The sequence below is a fragment of the Larimichthys crocea genome, chromosome XVI (assembly GCF_000972845.2).
Source record: "Larimichthys crocea isolate SSNF chromosome XVI, L_crocea_2.0, whole genome shotgun sequence".
Classification (NCBI taxonomy): domain Eukaryota; kingdom Metazoa; phylum Chordata; class Actinopteri; family Sciaenidae; genus Larimichthys; species Larimichthys crocea.
The window spans coordinates 11,034,781-11,060,477 of NC_040026.1; the positions used below are offsets into that span (position 1 = coordinate 11,034,781).

Below are 25,697 nucleotides of genomic sequence, written 5' to 3' on the forward strand. Positions count from 1 at the left end.
TTAAGTACAGTGACGAAAAATAAAAAATACTGCACAGTATATCAAATATGATGTATTCTGATTACAGGTGTTTGTGACATATTTACTCTTGACATCTACGAAAAATTAAAATTAAAGTTGAGAAATTCTGAACAGTGATCTCTAGAAAATGTGTCTGGTCCTGTCATCTCTCTACTTTCAACAATCTAATAAAAGCTTATTGTATACATAATCATACTAATATAGTATTTATATGTACAATCTATATGGTAAATAAAAAAATAGTATTCATCTAAAAGTATCAATACATATGTACATTTAAATATGTTCCCTGAAGTCTGTTGAAGGATCGAGTTGTTATATGACCAAGTTCTGTGTTGCAAAGCAGATCCACTGCACGTGTTAGCCTAACATGCAATGCAACTACAATGCACCACAGCTCTGGGCAGCATGTGCTCCCTCATTTGGTACGTTTGGTGAATGGTTGATCCAGGAGTGATTAACCATAACCATCTTGACTTTTTTTTCCCTTTTATTTTTCATTTTTCTGATGTAGGTTACAGCTGTTTATTGAGTTATCAGATGATGATTTTCTCAGTTTGACCTCTGACACGTGTGCCATCAGCGTCTGTAGTCAAACCACCAGGGTGTGCTCACTAGCTGCATGTGGAGAGAGAAATCACAGTAGGTTACCCATCGTGGAAGTAAAAAATGGTTTCTGCTCTTCGGTTAACCAATTCTCCAGAGTCCAACAACTCCACACGGCTTCTGCAACAGACATAATCATAGTAATGTTAGGGTAAATGTGATGCCTGTCAACATATAACCGAGTTTTTAAAGTGAATTTAGAGGGGAGAACACACACACAGTTAAGCAGTGTTGAAATATTTCAAATCACTGTTTTCACTAGCAACACATTATACCTTATAGCAGTTGCTGTGGTAGCATGTGCACCAACAAGTGACACATGGAAAAACATGATTTGTTTCCTGACTTTCTGCCATATTTAAATATATTTTTTTTGCCTCTTGGAATCTAAAACACATCCTTAAATAATAGAAAACATAAAAAACAAACAACAGTTTTCCTCCAGTGATGAACTTGAAAATATAAAAGCTTTTACCTCTTAAAAAAGGAATCCAGCAGCTCTTTTGTTATTTTCTGTAGTATGACTTTACACAGATTATGAGGTAGTCACTCATTTAAAAAAAAAAAAAAAAAAAAAAACCCAGCACATGTTGAGTCAAACAGGGATCCTGTGTACTGGTGCTTTCCAGTCTACCATCCGGACAGACACACCCCTCTTTTCCTTTTTTGACCGGGAAAAACGCTCCAGTGACTGAGGCAGAATGTGAGGGGCCATGTTGTGGGATGAGGCGATTCCTGACGACCAATGGGGAAGCCCCTGGTGTAGGGCCCACGGGCCTCTAGAGAGAGGAGGGGGGGTGGTAAGGTAAATGGAAAGGGTTTACTACAGGTCAGCTATGGCTATTACCATCTGAAGAGGGATCCGGGCCGAGGCTGGTATGCCAAGGAGAGGGCTGGAGTGGTGGCAGTGTGTTGTAGTGCAACGGTAATATTTGATTCTGGACAACATAATAAATGAAACAAGGTTGCGGACACACTGCTAGTGTTTTATTAGAGTTCATGCATAAGTCAAACAACACAAAGAGAAACGAGAGATGAGGCAACTCAGGAAAGTAGCAGTCACACAGCACAGCCTCCCTTATCAGCATCTCTTTTCATATCATCCAGAGAGACGCACAAAGAAACGTATTGTTGCAAAAAAAAAAAAGAAAAAAAAAAACAGGTCTGAGATGACTCTACACTGAGGTTCAGTTACAAATCACTGACAGAGCACACACCGATAAACCAGGCTGACCCTGGGCAGTATCAAACAGGAAAGTAACATGTATTCTTTTAAACATCTTTTTTTGTTGTTTTTTTTCCCCCCCAAATCGACCGAGATCAAATGTTTCTGCGTTACAGAACAGCTGACACACACAAACACACGTCGAACACCAAAACAAGAAAACAAAAAAGGAGAAAGGAGGTTTCCCTTTCAAAATGTGCAATGTTGATGCTTTGTCGGTAGCGTCCAACCTAAGTTAATTATATCCGTTGATGTCATGTGTCAGTCCATAAAACTAGGAGTGAAGCTCTTAAAAAATATGTATCCTTCATGAGATAAATCATTCTCTATGAATCAGTGATGGACTGCTTTTATAAACTGTGTCCATATTTTTCTTTTACTGTACGGGCACGTTCCACAGAATATCCACATGAACGTGACCGTAATGAATTAGCCAGCAGCAATGTATAAAAATGAAATGATGAACTCCATAAACAAAAGCCCAAAAAACTAAAACACAAAAAAAGACAATGACAATTTGTCCCTAAACAGTTAATTTCCCATTTTTCTCCCGTACAATAAAATGTTTTAAAATACTGATTTGAAGAAAAACAAAGACAAACGGTGCTGAATAAATTATTTCTACACTCAAATATTTTTCCCCCCCAACAGTTCTCATTAATTACATCAGGTTAAGTGTTAAGTGATTTACAGTACAAGTCGAAAGGTAATGCGACTGTCAAAGTGCGCGCTTGTTTTAAGCTTGTTGTGATTGTTTAACATGTTGCATTCGGTTATTGTCGAGGGAGTGAAATGTCTCATTTGTAGCGACGCGTCTGCTGGCCGGCTCATTTCTGAAAACAAATGTCACGTTGAAAGGTCAGGCCTTTTAAGATGTCAGCATAAAGAAATAAAAAGGAGAAACGCACGACGGCGATGTTCAAACAGCTTCTGTAGTGCCTTGAATTTTCATCACATCCTTGGATATTAAGCTGCAGATTTTTAAAGGAGGACCGGACTATGTGTGAGCGAGCCAATTATCCAGAATCTTTTTTTCTCCCCACATCCGGAAGAAAGCACAGATTTGGTCCTGTGAAAAGGATTCAGATCAGGAATTATACAGTACAATCGGCTCCAAAAACAGCATCTCTTCAGCTACCAGTGAGACCAACTCTGACTGGGAAATAACACAACAATAACACCCCCTCCCCATACATGACACAAAATATCAGCAAATAAATGATTACATAAACAATAATTAGACAATATTTTTCAGCTGATGGAATCAAAACCAGCTAAACTGCGGAAAAAGTTCAGACAGCAGCTTCAGGCTAATAACATCTCAGCAAAATAATCTCATGTCAACAAACAACCGCGGTCAAGTCTGTCAAAGACAAATCCACAACATGTGACTTAGAGGAAAGTCGAAGAACACGTTGGTTGGTGTGGTGCGCAATTATGCCAATTACAAAAACTAAACTCCCTTCTTCTTCTTTTATCCGTAAATGAACAGATGTATAACGATTCCCTTTTCTTGTGAAAAACCCCGGTGAGGTACATCCCTAATGTCACAGCAGCTGCAAGATAAATCCATTTTTATCCCCCGCCCCCCAAACAAATCTACATTAAATCAACATCTCTTTCATACATATGTAGCTTAAATATACACACGACTAATAAACTTGACATTTGTCATTTACAGATTTTACAACTCAAGACTGACTTGCAAAGGGACTGATACAAAACACCAAAACGATATCCTCGTACGTAGGTATGCTCAGTGCTTCGGCTTGTTAACGGGCGTTCCCGCAATAGCGATGCTAATGTTTTCTGTTGGGGTTTCTTTAATCGTGGAAACTTAAATGAAGTTTGCTGCATGCTTTAAGGGCTCGGGTATGAAATTGATTTCCCACTAATGGCAACAACAGCAGGATGCTGATTTATAAAACTCTACATGATATTCTTTTAGGATTAGCTGCAACATGAAGCTCTGCAGTCCACAACAGGCGGAGGGAGATTCTTCACATGTGAAGAAGAAGAAGGTAAAAGCAGGCTGCCTCACAGTCTCTGACGCCGGTTGTCACATGGGTGAGATCCATCGTCTGGCGGCAATATCAAAACTTTTGTTTTGGTTTCTTCCTTTCTTGTGAGAAATAAACGGAGAAAGTGAATAACTCCCTTGCCTGTAGTGTGAAACTGAACAGTGTTGTGATGAATCGGCACGGAGGTGGGGTGTGTTTTAGTGTCAGGTCAGTCTGTCCTTGGGTGATGCGGCTGCTGCTGATGCTCGGCTGGTCGGCTTTTAGGCTGGGGATCTGACGGGGAAAGGCGAGAGGTTCTACATGGCGAGCAAAGTGTCCTCCGGCCTGTCAGGCTTCTTGCGGCTTGGGGTTCCCTGCGCAGCGCCTGGTTCACCACTGGGTGGTGATGGTAGGCTGGGGACCATCTCTGCAGCTTTGGCTCTCTCCTCGAGGAACTTGTCGAACTCTGGAAGCATTTCATCGAGCAAACACAGAGGAGTGGTGTGAATCTGAGAGGAGGTGGAGTCAAAACGTGGCTGAGAAATGATTGGAAATTAGATTCACGGTGGCCTACCTTCACTTGTCACGCCTTCCTCACCTTCGTCTCCTTTCTGTTGAAAAGCACAGACGACAGGGTCACACCTGAGAGACGGCTCGGCAAAACTAAACACTTCAAACCACCACAAACCAAACAATTCTGATCCTGTGCATGAATATGTATATATTTTTCACCCAGTGACTCACCAATTAGGTTTTATCACACAAATAGCCACTTCCCCGTCATTACCACTCACCAAAAATGTGCAACTAATTTTGGAAATTATAATACATTTTTATTGGTGCCCATTTATAGGAAATACTATGAATGCTAAAACAAAACCCAGCAGTTGTTTCCTGACCAATAATGCAGAACAAATACATAAAAATGAGCATGAACTCTTGTAATGCTTCACCAACAAATCACACGTGCCTTTCTTCTCTTTCGTCACGTTAAAGGATTTGGTTTTGGTTCAGGTTATCCAACAAAAATTTACACGAATGTATGGCTACAACTAAAAATCTCACGCTGTAGAAGAAACTTGATCCCTGCTTTGTCAGAGCAGTCCGATACATTAATTCACAACACACAGAGCGTCCATTGTGAGGTTTCGGTTCCGGGTTACGACCTGATTAGACACTTGATAGTGAGTCCACTGGTGGTGTGAAAGCAGTTTCTTGCACACTATGCTGCAACACGTATCTGCATTCAAAACCTCATGCTCATTTTTGCAAATCTTTGCAATAATTCCAAAATTAGTTTGTCCCCACGACACACTGTGAGTAACTTATAATAGATGAGGATATTAATATATGATTGATCAAAAAAAAGTGAGGAAATGTGAGGGAGATGTGTTACTTTCTGACTTCAAAAGGAAAAAGGAAGAGAGAGAAAGCACTGCAGGCAGAAATAAAAATCATGAGGGGCTCACCACATCAGTACACAGCCACTCCTCTATGTCATCCATGACAGAGGACTGGCCTCCGACACCCTACGGGGGGCAGCATCAAGACCGCCAGAGGTGGCCAGAAGAGTGGGCAGCAATGCCACAAAAGAAAAAGAAAATCCCCCGCCCCAAACACAACAAAAAATATGACTTCAGTGTTAAATAAATAAATCAAATGCAACTTAAAGTTTACTGTGAGGTGGGAAAAAAAACAAAAACACAGAAACGGATGTTTGTGGATGGTATGAAATACACACACACACACTGATGACAATGACTCACTTCAACACTGTGTACAGCTCGAAGCTGGGAAGCAGTGTAAAGCTGAATGTAGCAAGCAGCATCTTCTCTGACAGCTTAGCAGGTCGCTTCAGCCGGTAACCACAGCTGCTAACTCTGACCGCTTTACACATTCAGCAGCCGACAGGGCGCATTCACACCAGGCATGTTAGGGTGGAGCTAATATCGGATTTCATTAGCGTTACACTGATGAACTGGTCACTTATATCATCATCATCATCATTCCCTTTCCTGCTTGAAAGCAGGGCCATGCCCACACAACAGCTAAGACTCTAAGTCAGTCGTGTTAGTGATACGTGAATGGCTCTAAAGCATTTGAAGAGATGTTGCTGTTAAACCTGCAGGCTCAGTTAGAAACTACATCTGAGTTTAAACCTGTTTTTTCTACTTGTTAGCTAATAAAGCGATTAGAAGCATCGAGCAGCACAAGTTAGAAAGAGCGGGAGGAAATGTCGGCTTCGACAGCACGGCGCGCATTCAACCACACACCCCCAAAAATGTCCTTTGAGCGGGTTATGAAACAAGTACTGAAGACGATAGGCCACACAGGACATAAAAGCATGTATCACTGAGACTCACCGCTCCACCAGCTGGCGGTAGGACATCCAGAGTTGGAGGAAGGCCGCCGGTGATGTTGCTGTCTTTTGCTGTCGAGCTGAGACGACAGGTAGGCATGAGCTTTCATGCAGTCGTGCTTGGCCCAATTATTCTTAATTGGAAAGAGGACTGCAACAGTTCTAATAATCAACAAATACATGAGTCCTTACGTCTTGCGTGATGGTTCGGAGAGAGCTCCGGTCCTTGTCTGAGCAAACACGTCAAAGTCATCCTGGGTAGGAGGAGGCTTACAGCTGGGCAGAGAGCTCAAGGTACTGCTGACACTGTCTGCACCCATGTCTGGAGGGCAAAAAACAACAAAAAAACACTGTTTGATGCTATAGGGTTATTCGACATTGCAGACTTCCACTGTGTGAACAGCAACGCTCATGAAACAGGATCTATTTTTCACACGTTTTCTACAGAGCCTTTGCAATTATGTCAAAAAAAAGCAACCACTGCTGGAGCTAAAATAGAGGTCAGAATCAGCTGGGGGCTAAATGAAGTCTACAACACTCTGTGGTTGTGCAGGTGCAGCGGTTAAAGGAACAGTTCAACTTTTCTGGAGTTGATTATTAAGAAGATCAACACAACTCATATATCTGTGCTTTAACTATGGAGCTAGAGCCGAGACTTTATTAGCCTAGCACGAAGACTGGAAGCAGGGGGAAACAGCTAGCCTAGCTCTGTCTGAAGTTAATAAGTACACGTACTAACAGCTCTAAAGCTTAGTAATTACCAGGTTGTTGTCTCTGAAACTACTTCTTTGGCAGCAGCAGTAGTGGCTTTCTGAAACCTCTGCTTGTTGCCTAGCAACCTTATTGTGACAATAGGACGGGGCATATGTTTGAACTTTGGACAGACCGAGGCGAGCTCTTTCATCCTACTTCCAGTCTCAGTTTGGCTTTATTAATGTATAACTAACTAGCCAGCAGTCTAATGCCGATGTTCAGAAACAAAATCAGCTCAACTATTGTTAAGAGGACATTCGTCATGAATTGCAGATAGTTGCAATATGTTGTATCTGATGAAGAACACGTGAACATTTGGGCATACCAAGGCCAGCTAGGCGGGATGCCAAGGTGGCCGGGGAGGAGGGCCTTCCGGCAGGGGCTGTGATGGTGTGGGGCAAACTGGTCGGGGCTACGTTAGGCATGTTGCTGACCACCGCTGGAGAGCCGGGGCCGAGATCTATGAGGTTGTCCTCTGTAGCCTCACTCAGGACCTGGTGAAGAAGAATTGATGAGAGGCGCTGTAGCGCTCGTTTCGTGTAGGATATGAGAGAAGGATTGAGGGTTTCTGGCTCATGAACAGCAAAACAAATCCTTTGGTAGGGAGGCTAAGGAAAGGCAGGATTACAAATCTATACAGTTCCTTGGATGTGTCTGAAAAATATGAAGGAATAAAGAAAGAAAGAAAAAAACAAACTCATGAAGGCATGATGGCAAGTACACACTTGTAAAACATGTTGGTTAGCTTCAGGAGAGCATGAAAATGTTTGTAACTGAGGATAGAAGGAAATTAAGTGACTTTCTGAAAAACTGTTTCTTAAGGGGGTCCAAAGAATATTGCTCCACATTAGAGACACATTTAGATTAAAAAGTGTTTGACTCGAGGAAATGGACCAATAAACTCGCCATCAATTCTTAATAATGTTGTCATTAACTCTAAAAGTGCTGGTTATCCTTACAGACAAAACAATCCCCTTAAGAATGTAGAAATACAGCAGGGAGGGAGCAGGGAGGACTGAATCTTTGGGCTCTGGAGGAGTTCATTTATCAAGACCAGTTTGCAAATCCCAAACCCAGACTCTCTGTCTGAGAGAATGCAAACACAAGATGACAGTGATACTCCTTAGTTCCAGCTTAATCTTGTGTCACTGTCAACTCTACCTCCAGGTTTGTCATATTATTGTCTGCTGGGGGGAGTGGGGCTGCATAGTCAAAACATGCCATATGGGGGGGGTGACAGATACTGGTGGTGGCAGGGGCCCATATTTTTAAGCCATGTTTCAACAGTCGCTATGGGGTGGGGGTGACACCGATCATTTAGGGAGGTTGAATATTTTCATACTTGCCTGTCTCAGCTAGCCACAGAAACAGAAGAACAGAAAAGAACAGAAAGGAAGAGACAGTGAATACCATTAACATGCCTGTGCAGGGACACTATGCAATGGCATGATAACTATGGAAGATATACCATGCCTGATTAAAGGGGAAAACCCAGTGAAGAGGCAAGTATGCGCCAACGGAGTATCCTTGACACATGCAGAGATAAAAACATGTGAAGCGTCTACTGTAAGCTGCTGCATGTGTCTGATGTACGGTAAGGAGTTGTTAATGTGCTGCTGGACATAATCTGCTCTCTGTCTGGATTTGGACATTTTTAGCTCCTGATTTTCTGGTCAGATGCATTTGAAATATTGCAAATAGCTTGACAAAGCATGGCAAACGGAAGCTGATCAGAAAAAACAACCGGTGAGGCACCCTTGTGTATTTATACGAGTATTTAGAAGTAAAGAATGATGATGATTTCTCTGCTGAAACAAAGATTTTCACTCAGCCGGCTGATGAATCCTAAAGTACCTTTTTGGAGTACCCCAAAGCTGTGACTGGACTGCTGATTGCATTTTATTGTGGTACAACAACCAGCTCATTTCCAGTGAATCCCAACATGCACAGACTTTATGCTTTACATTGACTACCGTATTGGCATGGTCAATGTTTCCCCCTGCTGGACAGGACTTGACTGTATTGCAGAGAGAGAATGCAAAACAGAATGTTCTACATGAATGACAAAAATGGAAATAAATGATACTTGCTTTGCATTTTGTGGTGAAAGTAAAATGCACATATATCTTTGTTGGGTTTCCTTTTAATTAGGCATGTACATCTGGTAAATCACTGACAGATAACAGCACTTGAAAGACATCGTAAAGCCTGACTGGTTATGCAACATGCACGTCCACACTACCGATACAGAAAGGTGCCGACATCAGAGGATGAGAAAACATGAGCGGTGATGTAAACACTGGGCGTTTCACCACCTGTGTTACTAACTGCTGACTCACCCCATTGTTAACACTCTGAGCTGTGGACCTCCCAGACCTAAACCGCTCGTACCTGAGGCAAATAAAGAACGACATGAAAGAAACCAAAATCTCTGCAAACAGACACACAATGCCATCAGAGAAAAGAGGAGATAAATGTGCAGACTTTCTTCCTCCCAGAGGACTTTGCAAACTGCGTATGTAGACGTGTTTCTAACCTTTCGTAGCGTAGGAAAATGTTATTGAGGTCATCGTTGACGTGCAGCAGCTCCTCAGTCACCGCCTCATTGGAAACACAGGAGATGAGCTCCACTATCCTCTGCTGCATGGCTCTACAAGTCCTGTTCAACTCCTAACACACACATGCACACGGCACAAACACACATGTACGCACATTTGTCACAGGTTACTTTTTTTTTTATGCTTTGAAAATGTCTTTATTATGAAAAAGTCTTTTATATTTGTTCATTCACACACACAAACACTTTAGGAAGTGGACACACACACACACACACACACTTTAGAAAGTACACACAGACAAAGACACAGACACACACACACTGGTTCCTTGCCTGTAGTAACTCGTAGTCTGAAGTATCCTCCTGTCCCGGGACCATCTCGGTCAACATCTCTGACATCACTTTAGTGTTTCCGCGAACAATGTCCAACTCGCTGCGCAGCCGGCAAATCTGTACGTCATACAGTTGAATTAATATACAATTTATCATTTGTTTAACAGATGTTAAATTAGTTAAATACATAAATAAACATGAATATCAGCTAGTATTACTGTTGCTTAGAACAGTGACTCACAGGTCCTTGCACCCCAGGGCATACTTTGTTACAGAGCACATGGAAAGGTCAACTAATAACTCAACCTAACGAGTTAAGGAGGAAAACAAACAAGCCAAATAGGGTTGCAAATACTGTGATGCTGACTTAAGTAAATTTGCAGAAACCGCCTTAACAACGACAATTCAAATGCATGAAAAAAATACTGTAACAACAACAATGAATAGTGTTAAACAACAAGTGCTTTATGATCCATTCAATAGAGTCTGGAACATGACAGGTGGTGTCTATGAAGGGGAACATGAGTTCACCTGACAGGGCTGTGCCATGACATCTGGCAACAAAAAAAAAAACAGACACTGTGACGCAAAAGCACATTTGCAGCGTCTATTCAAAAGCCATTTTGACCTCTTGTTAGAGGCTGCTATGGACTGAGTGCATATTTAAACCAACTGTTTACTTGTGTGTGTTTATGGGGAAGTGAAGTTGTACCTGTTCAGATGTAGGATTGATGGATCCAGAGGCATGAATGTTGGGGACCTGAGGGGTGGGGTAGGCTGGTGGGACAGCTTGTGGTGTGGGCTGAACAGTAGTGGTGCTGTACTTGTGAAGAGCAGCGTCACCCTCTGGAGCAGATGCCACCTAACAGCAACAAAGTACATGGGAAGACAATCATGCTCTGCTTGGTCTGGACCTACTTAAGCTGCTTAGTATGATGCCTCCTACCCGCTGAGGCGTGTGTATAGGAGACAGGGTCTCCAGGTCTGACATAGGGAACTCGATGCCTTTCCTCTTTAGCTCCTCGTAGATTTGGACCACGCCTGTAAGGTCCGGACTGCTCCTGAATGCATCAGCCCATGCCTGAAGAAGGAAGAGTGAGAAAAGAGTTTAAAGAAAAGAGAGGGAGAGACTGAACTATGACAAAACAACACAATGGGTAAAGGGAGGGCTGACACAGCAACCAAAACAAGGGACGTCAGAATACTAAAAGAGGCCTGTTCTCTGATTATTTCTGTTTGTCTGCCTTGAATACAGTCAGTCAGCAAACCACAAAGCTCTTGGCTTCTCTCTCTCTCAGCAGTAGACAGGCTAAAGCTAAGCTGGGCTATTACAACAGCTCAAACACATGACACACTTTTTGACAAGTGGGAAGACTTTGAGGTAGTTCTCCTCAGTCATTTCGCCAAGTCGTCCAAAATGTTCCCTCAATTTGGCCCAAGTGTGTCTAAAACAGCATAAAGTGGATGCAAAACTAATGAAAAATGAATCAAGGTTGACTTTAATCTTAACTGTAAACACATGCTCGCTGCCATCATCTCCAGAGAACACATATTAACACCTGAGAGATTAGACAGGTGGTTAGGCAGCTGCACAACACAACCGCAGTCTGTTGCCCAAATGGGGATTACTCATCTTGCTAAAAGAAATGTCAACAGTACTCCTGTTGTTGTGTTAAGGGAGTGCTGTTCAATATGCTTTCCCACACTACTTTTTCCCAGCTTGCCGTCCTGTCACAGAATTGTTTGGCTAATGACTACACAAATGACAAGCAATTAGATTCACCCCTCTCCCTCACAGCTACTGTATGCCCCCCTCTCCTCTCTCCTCTCCTCTCCTCTCCTGGCTCCATGCTGTAAAGCTGTGATCACATGATTTCTCCTGTTGGAAATAGGAGCAGCCCACATGAGCCTAGCAGGGTTATCCGAGCTGTGACAGGTAACCGGAGCTGCTCCTGGATGAAGCCCTGGAGATGTTGTGCTTTACCTGAGGCTCTGCCTGGGGATGACGGGGCTTCTGCACAGCCACACGTACTATAACAAACACCTACGCTGCAAATCTCTCACTAAGTGACTCAATCAGAAACACCGGTTTACCCAGTCATTGGGAATAACCTCTCAAACATTATGACATGCGCTCACTATGCTGCTAAGGTAACAAACCCACACTAGGCACAAGCAGTTTTCACTGTTATCTCACCTGAATCAGAGCAAGTACTTTATCTTGAACGATCGTAGGCGGATTGTTTTTAGGGGAGATGATTTTAACAAGGACGCCATCAACAAAGTCCCTGCTGGTGACCAAAGCATGAAAACGATGGCCGCAGTTCTTCACACACGTCTCCAGGACCTGACGGAGGCAAAGAGGAAATTATTGACATTTTTGTGTGGCACAACCATAAATCAGATCCAGTTTAAAGGCATGCTGAAGTTAGACATGGATATAAAATGATATTTTGGATTGCAAATTCCCTGTCAATGCAAATCAAGTGATACGATCAAGTAGTTCCAAATGAATTGCTTCTCATAGGATTACGTGAGAGGGAAAAGGACTATTAGACTATATCAGTAACTTTTTTTTAATACCGTAACAAATGATGAGTGCTTTTAACTCACCGTTAAAGCCAGCATCACTTCCCTATAGTTCCTGTTGCCATTCAGCCTCTTCTTTACTGCTCTGATTGCATCCTTTGGCCTGCACACACCACGCAAAATGGAAATAAAAACATTAAACACACATGGATAGTACGCCACAGCATGCCACAAACAAACACAGTTGCCAAAAATGTAACAGTGGAGGGCTTTTAGGGGCATTTGGACTGTCACTGACAGGATGACGGATCACGTTTGCAAAAATTGGGAAGAATATCAAGCAAGGGGCGTGTGTCAATCATTCTTTGACATGTCACAATCTCTGCATCAGCAATGCGACTGTTCCTCTCTAAAAGGTAGTAATGATTAACTTTTAAATTCTTTGACCACTCCTGACAGATCGGCTCGCAGCAGCGGGCGCACGAAACCCCCTCGAGAGAAGAAAAAAGTAGAGTCAGACCTCTTTTTTTTTTTTTTTTAGGACTGCTGATACACAGCATGCCGCACTAGGCTAGATCCACCTGAGCCAGTTTATAACCCACGAATCAAACAAGACCTGGACCTTCGGGCACCAGCTTAAACATACAGTACAAGGTTAATGGAGGGATGAGATAAGAAAAGAGGCCTTGCATAACTCCACCTTGCTTGGGCTCCTTCTCTTGGTGTGACAGAGATAAAGAAAATGGGAGGAAAAAAAAGATCTGACTCTTAACAATGTGTTTTGCTGCAGCAATGCAATGTGCAAACACATGAACAAGGAAGTCAGGATCAAACTCATACATATGAGTTAATCAATAACCGACATGGAAACTGATTGATTTTTCTGGGTACTCACCCATCCTCTGTTTCATTGATGATGTCACATATTTCCATGTTGAGGGTCCAGTCTTCACTCTGCAGAGAGCCATCAGTGGCTCTCTCTGAAAGACACAAGTAGTTAGTTTAGGTAAATAACGCAGAGAGACATTATGTGACGATGACTGGTCGCTAGCTGACTGTTAGCCCACTTAGCTCTTAGTAATCATTTAAAATACAGGTAAATGTACTCGTTTGTGTTTTTAACAGCGAGCTGAGGGCGGACAATGACAGAAAACAGACCTCTGCTGTGTTAACGACACTGCCAGCGCAATGACAGCAGATGTTACCGTTACTACCAGTTAGCTCGGCGGCTAACGGCTGCTTTCCAGCTGGGGAGAACTCATTCAGGGACGTTAGCATGCTAAAAGGCGGCGAGCCCGTAAAAAACCACTATCGCACCAAACGGATACATTTCCTATTAGACATGTATGTCTACCTTCCCGCGGTTTAGTCACCCCCTCCAAAAAAACATCTGGTTACATACCAATGCAATGCCCCACAGGGGTACTATAAGGATTTCCCAGAAGGAACTCCATCTTGCTCGACAACAAACAAGTCAGTCCATGGGATGATGATGATGATACATGAGGATACGTCCACCGAGTCCCGCCCACAGAGCGACCTAATTGGTTAAGAAATCCTGACCTTTAGCGTGATTGGATAGACCGAACATCAGTCATAAGAGTTGGGCGATTGTAAATAAAAGGCACCAAAGGTTGCATCGATAAAAGTCAAATGGCTGTTTTATGACTGTGACACCCATTCTGATACGAGCAGAGAGAGAATACACATTAAATACTTTAAATGCATTGTGCAGGTTTTCATTTGCGACGAACTTTGCTGACATTTTGATTAAAAGGAGGTGGAAAGAGAACAGACAGACATGAATTGTAACGTTTTAATTATTTTCAACTTTAATTTAAACTTTAGACATGAAAAGGACTACCAACAATGATACTGATGAATAGGCTATCAGTGTACAGCAGTGTTCAGTCCACCACATACAGCACAATTAGTATGAATCATGTGCTGTTAGACTAGCCGATGCACTTTGTAGTATTCAAATGTAGCGCACATAGAAAGCAGGCATGGTATTAACAGTCCACCTTCAAACAGGCAACAACATCAGTCACTGTTCTCTTGCAGTATCCAAACTGTCATGGATGACTGAGAACTGACTGGAAACTTAGGGAAGGGTGCCACGCTTGGCAGCTGCCACAAGTAAACACTGCACAAATGCAACCGCTGTTTTACTAGAGTGAGATCACTCTGTAACAGATCACAGATGCAGCAGTTGTCATTGCTAAACAGAACAACCAGGATGTTTTGTGTTGGTCTGCGCACATGTTGAAATGTGAATAAACAGAGGGATGAGATTTGTTGTGTGCTCGCCGAGAGTTTTATGATCGTATGAGCGTATCCGTTTCAGTCCTGCAGAAGTTTGCGTTTGACGGTTGAACTCTCAGATGAGAGGTGAACAAAAAGGGCTCCGGCAGCAGTTCGTGCCCTCAGCTCATACATGTCGTAGTCGTGGGCCCACTCCACGTTACCCCAGCGCCGAATCTGTGCAGGAAACAAAATCCAACATGTTAGTAAAATAAATAAAACTCAATTGTTGTTACACTACATTCAGCCGTGCAAGATCAAAAAGTTGTTACTATTAGCAGAAATATTTGTACAATTTCTGGGAACAATTAAAGCCAGGACACAGAAGTGTAAAGACAGCATTTTCACTGTATTGTACATTGTGTGCTAGGTTAGATTTCATGAAAAATATGATGAAAACAGAAGATGGTGTTTTTTTTCCTCAGAGACGATAAAGCAAATCTTTTGAGTTTCTGGAAATTACAGATAATAGAAACACTGGAAACACCAACATACTTTTGTTCTGCTCTATAATAATCTAATAATAATGATGAGGCAAAGATCCGCTCGCAGGAGAATTACTGGGATTTCTGGAAAATCTGCTTACAAGAAACTCTCCTGCTTGTGTCCCAACATAGAGGCTGCCAAGTTCCGTGACCGGGTCTGATTTGTTTATGGTTATCATAAAAAATAAATACACTAACTGACAGCAATAAATACTGAGTTGAGAGGAAAATCCATTCTCCTACTCTCCTACCTGATATTCCTCCTCCAGTCTAGACAGCAGAACAGCCTGTTCCACACTCAGATGTCTGTCAATCATCCCCATCGACAGCACAACAGACTTCAGCTGGGTGATCACGTACTCAAGCCCTGCACAGGACAAAAGCACATTACGGTCTAGCTCTGCCCTACTATTTTTAAAGCTTAGTACAATGCAGTTTGTTAATAATACTGTTTGACCAGTTTGAAGATGTTTTACCTGTCAGTGACCAGAAGTTGTAAGATTTCAGGTGTTGCCGGAACGTGTCTTTGGTTGCCTCTGGGATCTCAGGACCCATAATACTACATGAAGACCCAATAGTGACATTATATCTGAAAGAGTTGAGAGAGATAAAGAGAATTAGGAATAAGGTTAATACACTGGTTTAATTTACAAGGGTTGTATTGCCTTTTGGGGAGCTTAGCTATGACAAAAGCTAATGCTGCTGTTACCTGTTTTCGATCCAGTGCAGAACAGGGTCCCACTCATTGTTCTGTAGCTCAACCAAACCATGAGGGTCCTCTACTCTGTAACTAAAAAAATAAATAAAGAAAGAAAATAAAAAATCAACCAAACAAAAAAATAAAAAATACCTAAACATTTTTTTTTGCAAATAACAAACAACATGTAAATGGTTGTCCAAATGCAGAACAGTCAGAGCTCCTTCACTTCACTCACTTTTAAACATCAAATTCAAGAACTTTCTGGGTAGTTCTGTCAAATCCAAGGACCCAACATGGCATAGTTTGAGACATAGATAAAAAATGATTTGCTGTTATAACACTGAGACTTTTTATCATGAGCATTAGCAGGCTTCAGAGAAGCTCACAACAATTACAGAGATAGAGAGGCTTGAATGTAAACATGTTAAGCTGAAGGTTCAAGCTGAAGGTTCACAGTGGCAAGCAAATGAGAAAGCTAAAATAGCTTTCTCATTTGCTTGCCACTGTTTAAGACAAGAGAGAAAAAAACATATATCAAAGAACTTCAGTTTCAATACTACGTGCAACTTTACAACTTTACTTTCTTTTTTTAATTAAGGTTTTGTTTCCCCCCCTCAAAATCACATAGCCACAGCAGCAGTCAAGTCCAGGATAAAATTATGTGACAAATAATCAGTTCATCTTGTGGTTGTCAGTGTGTTGATTTTCTTATGTCTTCCACAAAGTGTGGAAGTGTGTGTTTAATCGAAAAGGTGTCACTTTATTGAGAATCGGAACATTTGTTAATCTGTTTTTAGCTTTCATTAAATACACTGATGTAAACAATATTTAAATAAAAGGTATATGGACATACAGAACACTGAATGAGTTATCATTATTATTAGTATTGTTAAACATTATTAGTTTGATAAACTGTTAAAGTCAATAATTAAATAAGTATTATACCAGACTGTATCAGTCTCCAGGAACTTCAGGGCAGCACTGATCATTTGGTCCTTGGTACGTTCGGTGGGATTGTCCAGAGCTGTGTTGCACAGAGTAGTCTGCAGGGAGAGTGCACCAACATTACTCTTTCAGTGCACGTGTCAGTTACATTTGAACATATTTACTAGTGGCATAAAAAAAAAAAAGTTTCATGAAAAGAGTTTCGTGGTAAAAATGACTACTAGCAATACACTACTTATATATACATGTACTTCTAGTTTTTCTGTATCAAATTAAACCACAGGGAGGAAGTGTATTTTCAATAGCACGGAAGAAAATCTACATTGTGTACATCACTGAAAACTTAATACAGCTATTCACTGAGGACACAGATAGATAGATAGATCGATAGATAGATAGATAGATAGATAGATGCACATTTCAAGCAACCATAAATTCTCCAAATGATAAGACGATGTGAAGCCCCATTGCGTGCAGGTCAAAGGCCGTACCAGGTGCATAGTGTAGAACTTGAGCGTGTCCCTTTGGGCATCCCACTCGGTTGCCACGGCGATGGCCAGGGCTTCATTTGGTACTGTGAACAGCTTCCCCCCAGGAGTTTTCAGTTTCCTTCTGTCGAGGTTTATCTCATATAAACCACCTACATGGAAATTGGAAATATTCATTAAGAAGAATATACTATTATATTAAAAACATAAAATGGGCTCTTATAATCAACAATAAGAGATCCTCAATCACAGAGCTGCCATACTGACCTTTCACTAGTAACATCTGACACTTACCTTCACCTTGGGATATGCTGACATCTTGGTAAAATCTTTTTCTTTCTGGAAACAGCAGATAACATGACATCAGTCACTACTCACACAATGTTTTGCAGCAGCGGAAAGACTTGTGTTTATCTCACCTGCTGCGGCTGTGGAGTATTTCTGAGCAGAGCCACAGTGCTGACTTCGTTGGCACACTTTACTAAATAAAAGAGTATTTCCAAACTGAGTCTGGAGTCTAAGAAGGCTCCTGAACATAGCGGCAGTTATGTGAAGATGTAATGTTTGGAAGAAAAGCGAGCTGAAATCTAGCTACCTGCTTTTTCTAGGCTGTTTCTCAACGCAGTTCGTTAGTTAATTAAATTTACCATTTCTTTATGAATGAGTGTTTTCCGTATTAGCATCAATTCTCATTTATACTCTAACTGTATACAGTCGCTAAGTTTCTAATTCCTGCTACACATTTCTACCTCAGCTTTCCTCCTGTGTTCAAAAGCATGCGTTTGACCTTCCGTGCTTGTCAAACAGTGTCGCAAATATTTTTTTTTAACGGCTGGGAAATGTAGTTCTTTACGTGCTTCTGCGTACCGTTACACAACAGGAACAAACTACACCAAAATATTCCCATAAAGCCTTCCGCAAGTCCAACCAATGGACGTTAGGGATCTTAGCACGGTGAATTCAGTTGACCAATGAGAAGGGCGGATTCTGCTGCCTACAGCGCCGCGTCGAAGTCCACTTACTTTTCTGGGAGCTTGGTGCCCGGTAAACTAAACCGTGGAGGATTTAGGGGGGGAATTGAATGTTGGTGGACCTCTTTAGTCCTCCCCCACCCCCTTCGTAGACGCCGACAGAGTCCATAGTCCAGACGGCAATTTCCCGCGGTCGGTGCCCAGCCAGCGAAGCGGGAGCCATGCCTGTCCCCGCTGGATACCTCAGCGACTCCCCTGCCGCGGCCTTCGCAGCCTCGGCCTCGCTTATCCCGCCGCCGCCGATAAACACCCAGCAGCCCGGTGTTGTCACCTCGCTGCTGTACAGCGGCTCCAAGTTCAGGGGCCACCAGAAGAGCAAGGGGAACTCTTACGACGTGGAGGTTGTTTTACAGGTGGGGACTGTGAACGCGGATATTTCACTATTCAGGCGACCTGTCAGGGACATTTGGTGATCTGTCAAACGGGCGGTGTGATGATTGACAGCTGGAAAATCAATGAGCCCTGGCCTGTCGTTGAGTAACTCGCCCAGCTAGCTGTGGACGCCTGCGACTGCTTTCTAGCAAAATATTTCAAGTACAGACACGTTTTATTCAATGTTATTGTCAAAAACAATACCTAATAGAGGTTTAATCATGTTGGCTTCTGCATTTGTAGAGACACCTTTTACAAACCTGCATGTTTGTGTGAGAGGATATTAGATATAAGACACAGTATATGAAGTAATGGTTGTTTACTGTGTTTTCTTTTAAAGCATGTCACCATGGAGGATTCCTACTTGTGTGGCTACCTGAAGATAAAAGGACTGACTGAGGTGAGCGGATTCATTCCCTTTATTAAGCCACAAACATAAATAATTTAAGCTGGATCTGGTCAAAGCTCATTGTGTTTGTTTCCTTTTTTAGATACCAGTACAGTCTAACTCCAGGCGTTTGCCATTCTAGAGGATGTCATGTTATACTACTACAGATCAAAGCACAGCAAAGCTACCTAACAAAACACACAGCACATGACGGAAAACCTCTGAATCACAGGCGCTTTTATTACCCATGAGTTTGACAGTCTGATGCGGTAACGTCACCTTTTAAAGCTGCAGTAAGACTTGAGTATAATATTATGTGTAAAATCACATGGAACTGCCAGGTAGATGATGGTATATTGCCCTGTTGACTATTTGTATACGCTGTACAAAACTGTATCCCACAATGTGGCTGCAGTTATTAATAATAATCAGTGAATATCAGCACATGTACGTCACTTTCTACCCTGTAATTTGTTCTGTCGTGGAAACATTGAGCTGACAGACTTGTTGTTAGCACTGGGTGTGACATTCCTTCACTTACAAAGAGAAGAAATAACAAAGGTTGGCTACAACAGCAAACAAAACGTCACTCAAACGTGTTGCGTTCACTCTTTGCAGGAATACCCAACTCTGACCACGTTTTTCGCCGGAGAGATCATCAGCAGGAAGCGACCGTTCCTCACTCGGAAATGGGATGCAGATGAGGATGTGGATCGAAAGCACTGGGTAAGCTCATTCATTCATAATCTACACGAGTGCTCTGCAGCAGGCTGCTTTATCGTGACATAATCCTTTTTAACTCTTTGTGTCAAGGGCAAGTTCCAGGCCTTCTACCAGTACGCAAAGACATTCAACTCTGACGATTTTGACTATGAAGATCTCAAGAACTCTGACTATATTTTCATGAGGTGGAAGGTAAGGTGCTGCCTAAATTGAGCCTGACCATATGTTGGAGCAAGTCACCACTGAACTGCAGCTGCTGCTGTTTCTCACACCATCCGTCCCCCCCACACAGGAGCAGTTTCTGGTCCCTGACCACACAATAAAAGACATCAGCGGCGCTTCCTTTGCTGGTTTCTACTACATCTGCTTCCAGAAATCTACAGCAACAATCGAGGGCTACTACTACCACAGGAGCTCTGAATGGTAAAGCAGCACAACACAAGTTACTGTGAGGGGAAAATGAGTCTTTTGAGATGAGTTTTTTTTTTTTTTTTAAATCAGAAGACTTGTGAGCCAAAGGTTGCTGGATCAAATCCCAGACAGGGTGGAAGATCTGCGTGGGGAAAGTCATTAACAGACTAAAAAAAATTCCGTCAAGGTGCCCTTAACTCCTAATTTCTCCATGGGAGCTGCTCAGATGCTTAGTAAATGAATGTGGCTCTTCCAAATAGGTCCAGCTCAGACCATGTGTAACCTTATATGGATGACGCACTGCAATCTAACCAGCAGTTTGTTTCATTTGATTTGTATGGACGTACTGACTGGTTATAAGCAAAACAAGGTCTGTACTCGAGTGTTTTCATTTTTATTTGACATTCTCTGGCATTTCTTTCAACTTGCTTTGCACGTAATGGTTTTGCTTTTGTTACAAACGCCCTGTGATTTCATTCCTTTCAGTTATTTTTCATCCCCTTTTCTGGCCATAGACTTGGAAACAAGTTTTGTTTTGCTCTCTGATCACAGAATATTTCTACTTTATGCTAATTTCCAAAAAGTGTTCAAGGATTAACAGCCAGCGCTTCTGTCATGTTTACTTTAACGTTGGCGTTTAGTGTCATTTTGAGGACAGAAATCAGTAACAACTGCAACGTGGATGTTGTTATGCACTTATAAGTAGTTTATTGACAGGAATAGCTCAGCTCTTTGCTGGCTTTTACCACCTCTGGTGTGAACGCTTCAAACCACACATGAAGAAAAAGCAGAATAAGAGCATCAGTCCAGACTGGTGGTTTGCCCTCAGTTCCCTCAATAACTTTTGGCTTTCAAAATGTCAACATCCATTTTTTTTTTTACTCTAGCAAACCCTGTCATTTTGGGGTTGTTTTTGACTTCACACAATTCAGCTGAAACCACACATCTTCTGTTTTTTCATATAAAGTTTTCCCTTTTTATTGTTTGGAATATAAATTCTACTTCTTGACGTAGAAGAATTTGGGCGTTATCTTAAGCTGTTATGACACAGGACCAAAATCTTTGGGTGCAGTGACTACAGCAAAAGCTCATTCAGCCACAGAAATACAACAGAAGAGTAGCCGGTGTGTCTGTTTACTGTACAGCCAAACAAACAAGCATAGTTTTAATAGATATGTCAGTCAGTAGTCTGTTTTTCCCATCATGCTATGAGAAACCGCAATCTGATTTGATTAAATCTTTGATGGATGATGGTGGTCAGACCTCTGTGATAAATTAATTGTGCCCCGTGGCTGCTTCACTATAAAAGCCACCCATTTTACACCCATTGAGTGCTTTTAATGTGAAGGAGCAGCGGTGGGAGGTTCTGTTTTCATTAGTAGTAACTTAATTCAGCTCTAACGGCAGGGGCACACTGCCTGCGTGAGTGAGAGCCACACATCCCGTGAGGGAAGCGGGTTTCATGCAGCTGCAGCGTAGCTTCCCTGGGGAGATCTTTGCCTATTTTTTTACATAAGACACGAGAAGCTCTCAGCAAAAAACATCATACAAGCAAAATATACAAATTCACAGACGAAAAGAAAAATATCTTTTTTTTTTTCTTTTTTTTTTACTCCACGTCCTCTGTTTACATTTCAGAATATAAAAGCTCTGCAGCGTTTCTCATTTGTTAACAAGGTTTTTATTGTATTAAGCAAAGACAAACTCAATGTAGACAGATGGAGCTGTCAGTAGCAGTAACACTATGGACACCACGTGCATGCGAGCCTCAGCAGTTCAATGAAGTAGTCGCCGTGCACGGCTCGTGCAAGCAGTGAAGCTGATATCAATGAAATGGTGTTATGATAAATGTGTGTGTGTGTGAAGGCATTTTGAATGGGCTGGCGGACTCTGCCACTAACAATGAAATCTGATATGTAAAGAGGTCATTGCACTAATGGTTATTGCATTAAAAAAATCTTTATGGCTATGTCTTTAAATGTAATAAACCACTTAACCATTTCGATGGTTTGAAAACAGGTTTAATTCAGCTCATGAAATGTTGATGTTTGGGAGATGCATGCACATCACGTACATGTTTTCTCAGATTCATATTTCATAAGCTCGGGAGCTTGTGATTATACGTAATGAGTTCATGCCAAGGTCATTTTTCTAACATGTGCCATGTACTTCTTACATAATCATGTAAACATATTCTGTGTCACACTGCAGGTACCAGTCTCTAAACCTCACCCATGTTCCCGAGCACAGTGCAGCCATCTATGAGTTCCGGTGACATCGGCCAGCATCGTGGATCTTTTTTTGTTGATGGACAGAGACTTAAAGCAAAGCAGAGGTCTGCAGATGCTACTGAGGAGGACAAGAACGATTAGGGATGATGAGAATTTGGGCTTTGGAGAAGTGCAAACTCTTTCCCAATAAACGGACAGACAGCTGATTGACCAGTGCACGGGATATAGGACAAATGAATGTATGTATGGCCGAGATAAGGAGAAAGAAAGGAAACAAGTGCAGCTCTGCTCCCTGGCTGGAGTTTGTAAAGTTAGAACCAGCAGCAGAGACTGGCTGTGGCTCATATAGTGTATCCCTTTCTTCATTTGTTTTTAAAAAAAACGCTTGGCGCAACATCTCAAGACACTTTACAAGCTGAGTTGGGAATTCCCCCTTTCTGTCTTGCAACTAGTTTCCAGCTCTCATCCAGGCCGATGCGGAGCGAGCGACATAAACACATTTGACTGCGAGTCGGACAAGGATCGCTCTGAGGCGTCTGCTCTTACAAACACAATCTCTAAAGAAGTAAATCACCAAGTCTGTGTGGAAGAAAAGCAAGAGAGATGGGTTCATAATTGATTGGAGCTTTAATCAGCCCATAAGCTAGAACAACAGTATTTTTTTTTAAAGCTAAGCTAGTTTGTTGTTATTTTACTCTAAATGATGGACTCAGAGTGGCACTTTTAAAGGCCGCCATGTAAGTGACACACAAAACGAGCTTTTCCCCCCATGTGTTCATACAACTGCTTGGGAGATTATCACTTGTGATTGCTGTGGATCTTGTTCTATTGAGTTACATTTGCACAAAAACTTTATGTTACTAATGCTTGCAGTCAGGATTTTACACTCCCGTGCCCTAGTACACAAGCATGAAGGTGGCGGATCAAGTTTTTTTTGACTAGTTTTTAAGGGTTTGACTGTGTGGGCGCGGTTTAGAGCCAAAACAATCACGTAAGTATTCATAAAGAGAGTATTTTTAGCCTGGACTCTGCATTAAACAGAGAGCTTTTTACTTCCTCATGTCATTTTAAATTAATACCCCCACTACCCCTGTACATTTATGTCTCCTCGACTATGCAACGCTTTCAACATAGCACTCTCCAAACTTAAAACCTTCAGTTTTCAGACAGAATTTTATTCTATCCTTATAGTATATATATAAAAAAAAATCTATCTTCACTAAATAAAAATATTTTTGTTAAATTGCCTATGAAAACACTCCCTAATCATGTCCCTTTCCCATGTGACGGTGCCATGTTTCTAAAGCTTATCAGAGTTGTATTATAACAGATCAGAAGTGTGTTTGTTTAAGCCTGGATTTGATTGATGGTGTGACTGTAAAGAATGAATTATGGATTTTAAAAAAATCATATCAAAACACCCTTCACTGTGTGTCTTGCTTGTTTGACCAGTATTGTGTTTTTGTTTTTTAATCCCACACCTCATTAATTATGAAGTCATTTACTGATTTTTAAAAGACTAAAAAAACTGTGAATTGTATTTGTCGACAAAAACCTTTTCTTTAAATAATAAACTTGATAGTGAATATGCACGCTATAAGGAGAGTCATGCTGCTCCTGGCTGAACGTTTCAATAGAAACGAAACACTGGTTGTCATTTTTTACCCTGCACTGCCCTCTGGTGTGTTGTAATGTTTCACTTCAGGTGTTTTTAGCAAGAGCAAGAGTCAACATAAAAACACGACAGAGAGTTGATGTGAAACAGCTGGAGAACATCAGAGTAAAGACCAGAACACATTTTCTCCATAAAATATGATCCAGTTTCACCAAAATCAATGAAACAACAAAACAGTCAGCAGACGTGAGGGACTTCAGTTCATGACTGTTTCACCCTCGAATCATCTCAGTGAATCCGATGATTTTCTCAGTGACACTGGCATGGACTTGAAGATGACACCTTCCAGCCATGGAAAATCAAACCCTCCAGCTATCTATGCTGACTTAGAAATACAGACATCTTCTGCCAGTCGCATTGAAAGATTAACTGAGAATTCCATTGCTCAAGATGCCAACATTTTCGCAATATCTATGATGAAGATTTCAAAGTTGAAGATTGCACTAGTGAAAATGGAGGCAGATTTTCTGACACAGAGCTGCAGCTGTATAGATTCACACCCTGACAGTTGGAGCTGTTACAATGCAGACATCAAGAACAAAATCAAAAAGTCATTTGACATCGAGAGCGGTATTGATGGAGACCCACACACCTGTGGTAACTATTCAGATGTTGAGTGCTCTGTTGATGACGGCCATATACAACTAGCCAGAATGAAATGCTTTGACAACCTATGTTTCACTGAGGAAGATGATATCGAGACAGTCTCCATTTACCCAGACGGACGATCTACTCCTGGTTCCTGTGGAGAAGATTTCCCCTCTGAGATTTCTAGTAATGGATACTCAGAGGGTGAGATTTTCATCCTTGATATGTCACCAGGATCATCAGCCGTCAGTGACTGTGATGATGGAGTCAGTGGGTGTACTAGTCTCACTAAAGACGAGTCTGGTGCTGCTCCTGCTCCAGCTAATAGCAATCCAGTTACTGACTGTGGGCCAATTGCCAGTGAAGACAAAGTCTCAGCTGCAGTTGGCCCAACAGATGGAGCTGCAGCCAACCTTTCTGCTGGTGTGGAGAAGAAGACTCTGTTTCAGAGGATCAAAAAATTATTCTCCAGACTTAAAGCGTGAGTGGTTTGCCTCTTTAAAAAGAACAAAGCCACATATTCTCACTTTCTACTTGGCATGACCTGCTCCATTTACACTCACACAGACTTGACTTTAACTTTACCCAATCCCTTCTTCTTCTACTTCTCTCTCTCTGCCTCCTTCTCTCTAACTTTCTCCATCTACCACCACTTCCCTTTCTAAACCCACCCTAGCCTTCCTTCTGTCTTTCTCTTTATATATTAATTGATTTGAAAACAGACATATTGAATATAATGGAATGTTTATTTTTTACATATTGTCAATGATTTTTAAAAGACATCTTGCAAAAGGGTAGCCATGTTCATAAGTTGATTCCTTTTTGGGGGTTTCTTAGGTTTGGAAATGTTTGCAACCCTTGTCCGACAGGGATGTATCATATTTTATAAGATCATCATCATATATTCATGATGTCGCTGTTCTGAGAGAACCACTGTCTCTTAAAAGCACTAGAATACTAGAGTAAATGTATC

General features: G+C 41.7%; 3 protein-coding genes across 5 annotated transcripts; 1 reads left to right on the plus strand and 2 right to left on the minus strand.

Annotated features, from left to right (window-relative positions):
* Positions 1-1,592: 1,592 nt before the first annotated feature.
* On the minus strand, positions 1,593-13,909 carry tom1l2b (target of myb1 like 2 membrane trafficking protein b). Of its 3 annotated transcripts, XM_019258762.2 has the most exons (16): positions 13,786-13,909; positions 13,279-13,363; positions 12,468-12,546; positions 12,052-12,201; positions 10,801-10,935; positions 10,567-10,716; positions 9,855-9,971; positions 9,501-9,634; positions 9,304-9,355; positions 8,311-8,319; positions 7,290-7,458; positions 6,404-6,533; positions 6,216-6,291; positions 5,322-5,381; positions 4,427-4,463; positions 1,593-4,318 (listed from the first exon to the last, which is right to left on the minus strand). In XM_019258762.2, exons 1-16 carry the CDS (start codon positions 13,835-13,837, stop codon positions 4,170-4,172), a joined length of 1,584 nt encoding a protein of 527 aa, XP_019114307.1. In that variant the 5' UTR covers positions 13,838-13,909; the 3' UTR covers positions 1,593-4,169. The 3 variants fall into 3 exon arrangements, with proteins under 3 accessions (XP_019114307.1, XP_010729112.2, XP_019114308.1); XM_010730810.3 differs by lacking the exon at positions 8,311-8,319; XM_019258763.2 differs by lacking the exon at positions 5,322-5,381.
* Positions 13,910-14,203: 294 nt separating this feature from the next.
* On the minus strand, positions 14,204-18,125 carry atpaf2 (ATP synthase mitochondrial F1 complex assembly factor 2). The gene is made up of 8 exons (XM_019258748.2): positions 17,725-18,125; positions 17,600-17,644; positions 17,309-17,457; positions 16,818-16,915; positions 15,882-15,962; positions 15,649-15,761; positions 15,424-15,539; positions 14,204-14,864 (listed from the first exon to the last, which is right to left on the minus strand). The coding sequence occupies exons 1-8, from the start codon at positions 17,840-17,842 to the stop codon at positions 14,727-14,729; spliced, it is 858 nt and encodes a 285-aa protein (XP_019114293.1). The 5' UTR covers positions 17,843-18,125; the 3' UTR covers positions 14,204-14,726.
* A 109-nt stretch (positions 18,126-18,234) lies between these two features.
* On the plus strand, positions 18,235-23,882 carry LOC104918923 (glucose-induced degradation protein 4 homolog). The gene is made up of 6 exons (XM_010730809.3): positions 18,235-18,689; positions 19,049-19,108; positions 19,715-19,822; positions 19,910-20,011; positions 20,112-20,242; positions 22,442-23,882. The coding sequence occupies exons 1-6, from the start codon at positions 18,498-18,500 to the stop codon at positions 22,503-22,505; spliced, it is 657 nt and encodes a 218-aa protein (XP_010729111.1). The 5' UTR covers positions 18,235-18,497; the 3' UTR covers positions 22,506-23,882.
* Positions 23,883-25,697: the final 1,815 nt, after the last annotated feature.

What these genes read in the sequence shown, in the direction of transcription:
- tom1l2b (XM_019258762.2), bottom strand. Translation starts at nt 13,837, where the DNA reads ATGGAGTTCCTTCTGGGAAATCCTTATAGTACCCCTGTGGGGCATTGC. An exon ending in CCCTGTGGGGCATTGCATTG is followed by an intron (nt 13,364 to 13,785) that starts GTATGTAACCAG and finishes TGTGTCTTTCAG; the next exon opens with AGAGAGCCACTGATGGCTCT. An exon ending in TCAATCCTACATCTGAACAG is followed by an intron (nt 9,972 to 10,566) that starts GTACAACTTCAC and finishes TATGACGTACAG; the next exon opens with ATTTGCCGGCTGCGCAGCGA.
- atpaf2 (XM_019258748.2), bottom strand. Translation starts at nt 17,842, where the DNA reads ATGTTCAGGAGCCTTCTTAGACTCCAGACTCAGTTTGGAAATACTCTT. An exon ending in ATACTCCACAGCCGCAGCAG is followed by an intron (nt 17,645 to 17,724) that starts GTGAGATAAACA and finishes TGCTGTTTCCAG; the next exon opens with AAAGAAAAAGATTTTACCAA. An exon ending in GACTGGAGGAGGAATATCAG is followed by an intron (nt 14,865 to 15,423) that starts GTAGGAGAGTAG and finishes TTTCCTGCACAG; the next exon opens with ATTCGGCGCTGGGGTAACGT.
- LOC104918923 (XM_010730809.3), top strand. Translation starts at nt 18,498, where the DNA reads ATGCCTGTCCCCGCTGGATACCTCAGCGACTCCCCTGCCGCGGCCTTC. An exon ending in ATGTGGATCGAAAGCACTGG is followed by an intron (nt 19,823 to 19,909) that starts GTAAGCTCATTC and finishes CTTTGTGTCAAG; the next exon opens with GGCAAGTTCCAGGCCTTCTA. An exon ending in ATATTTTCATGAGGTGGAAG is followed by an intron (nt 20,012 to 20,111) that starts GTAAGGTGCTGC and finishes CCCCCCACACAG; the next exon opens with GAGCAGTTTCTGGTCCCTGA.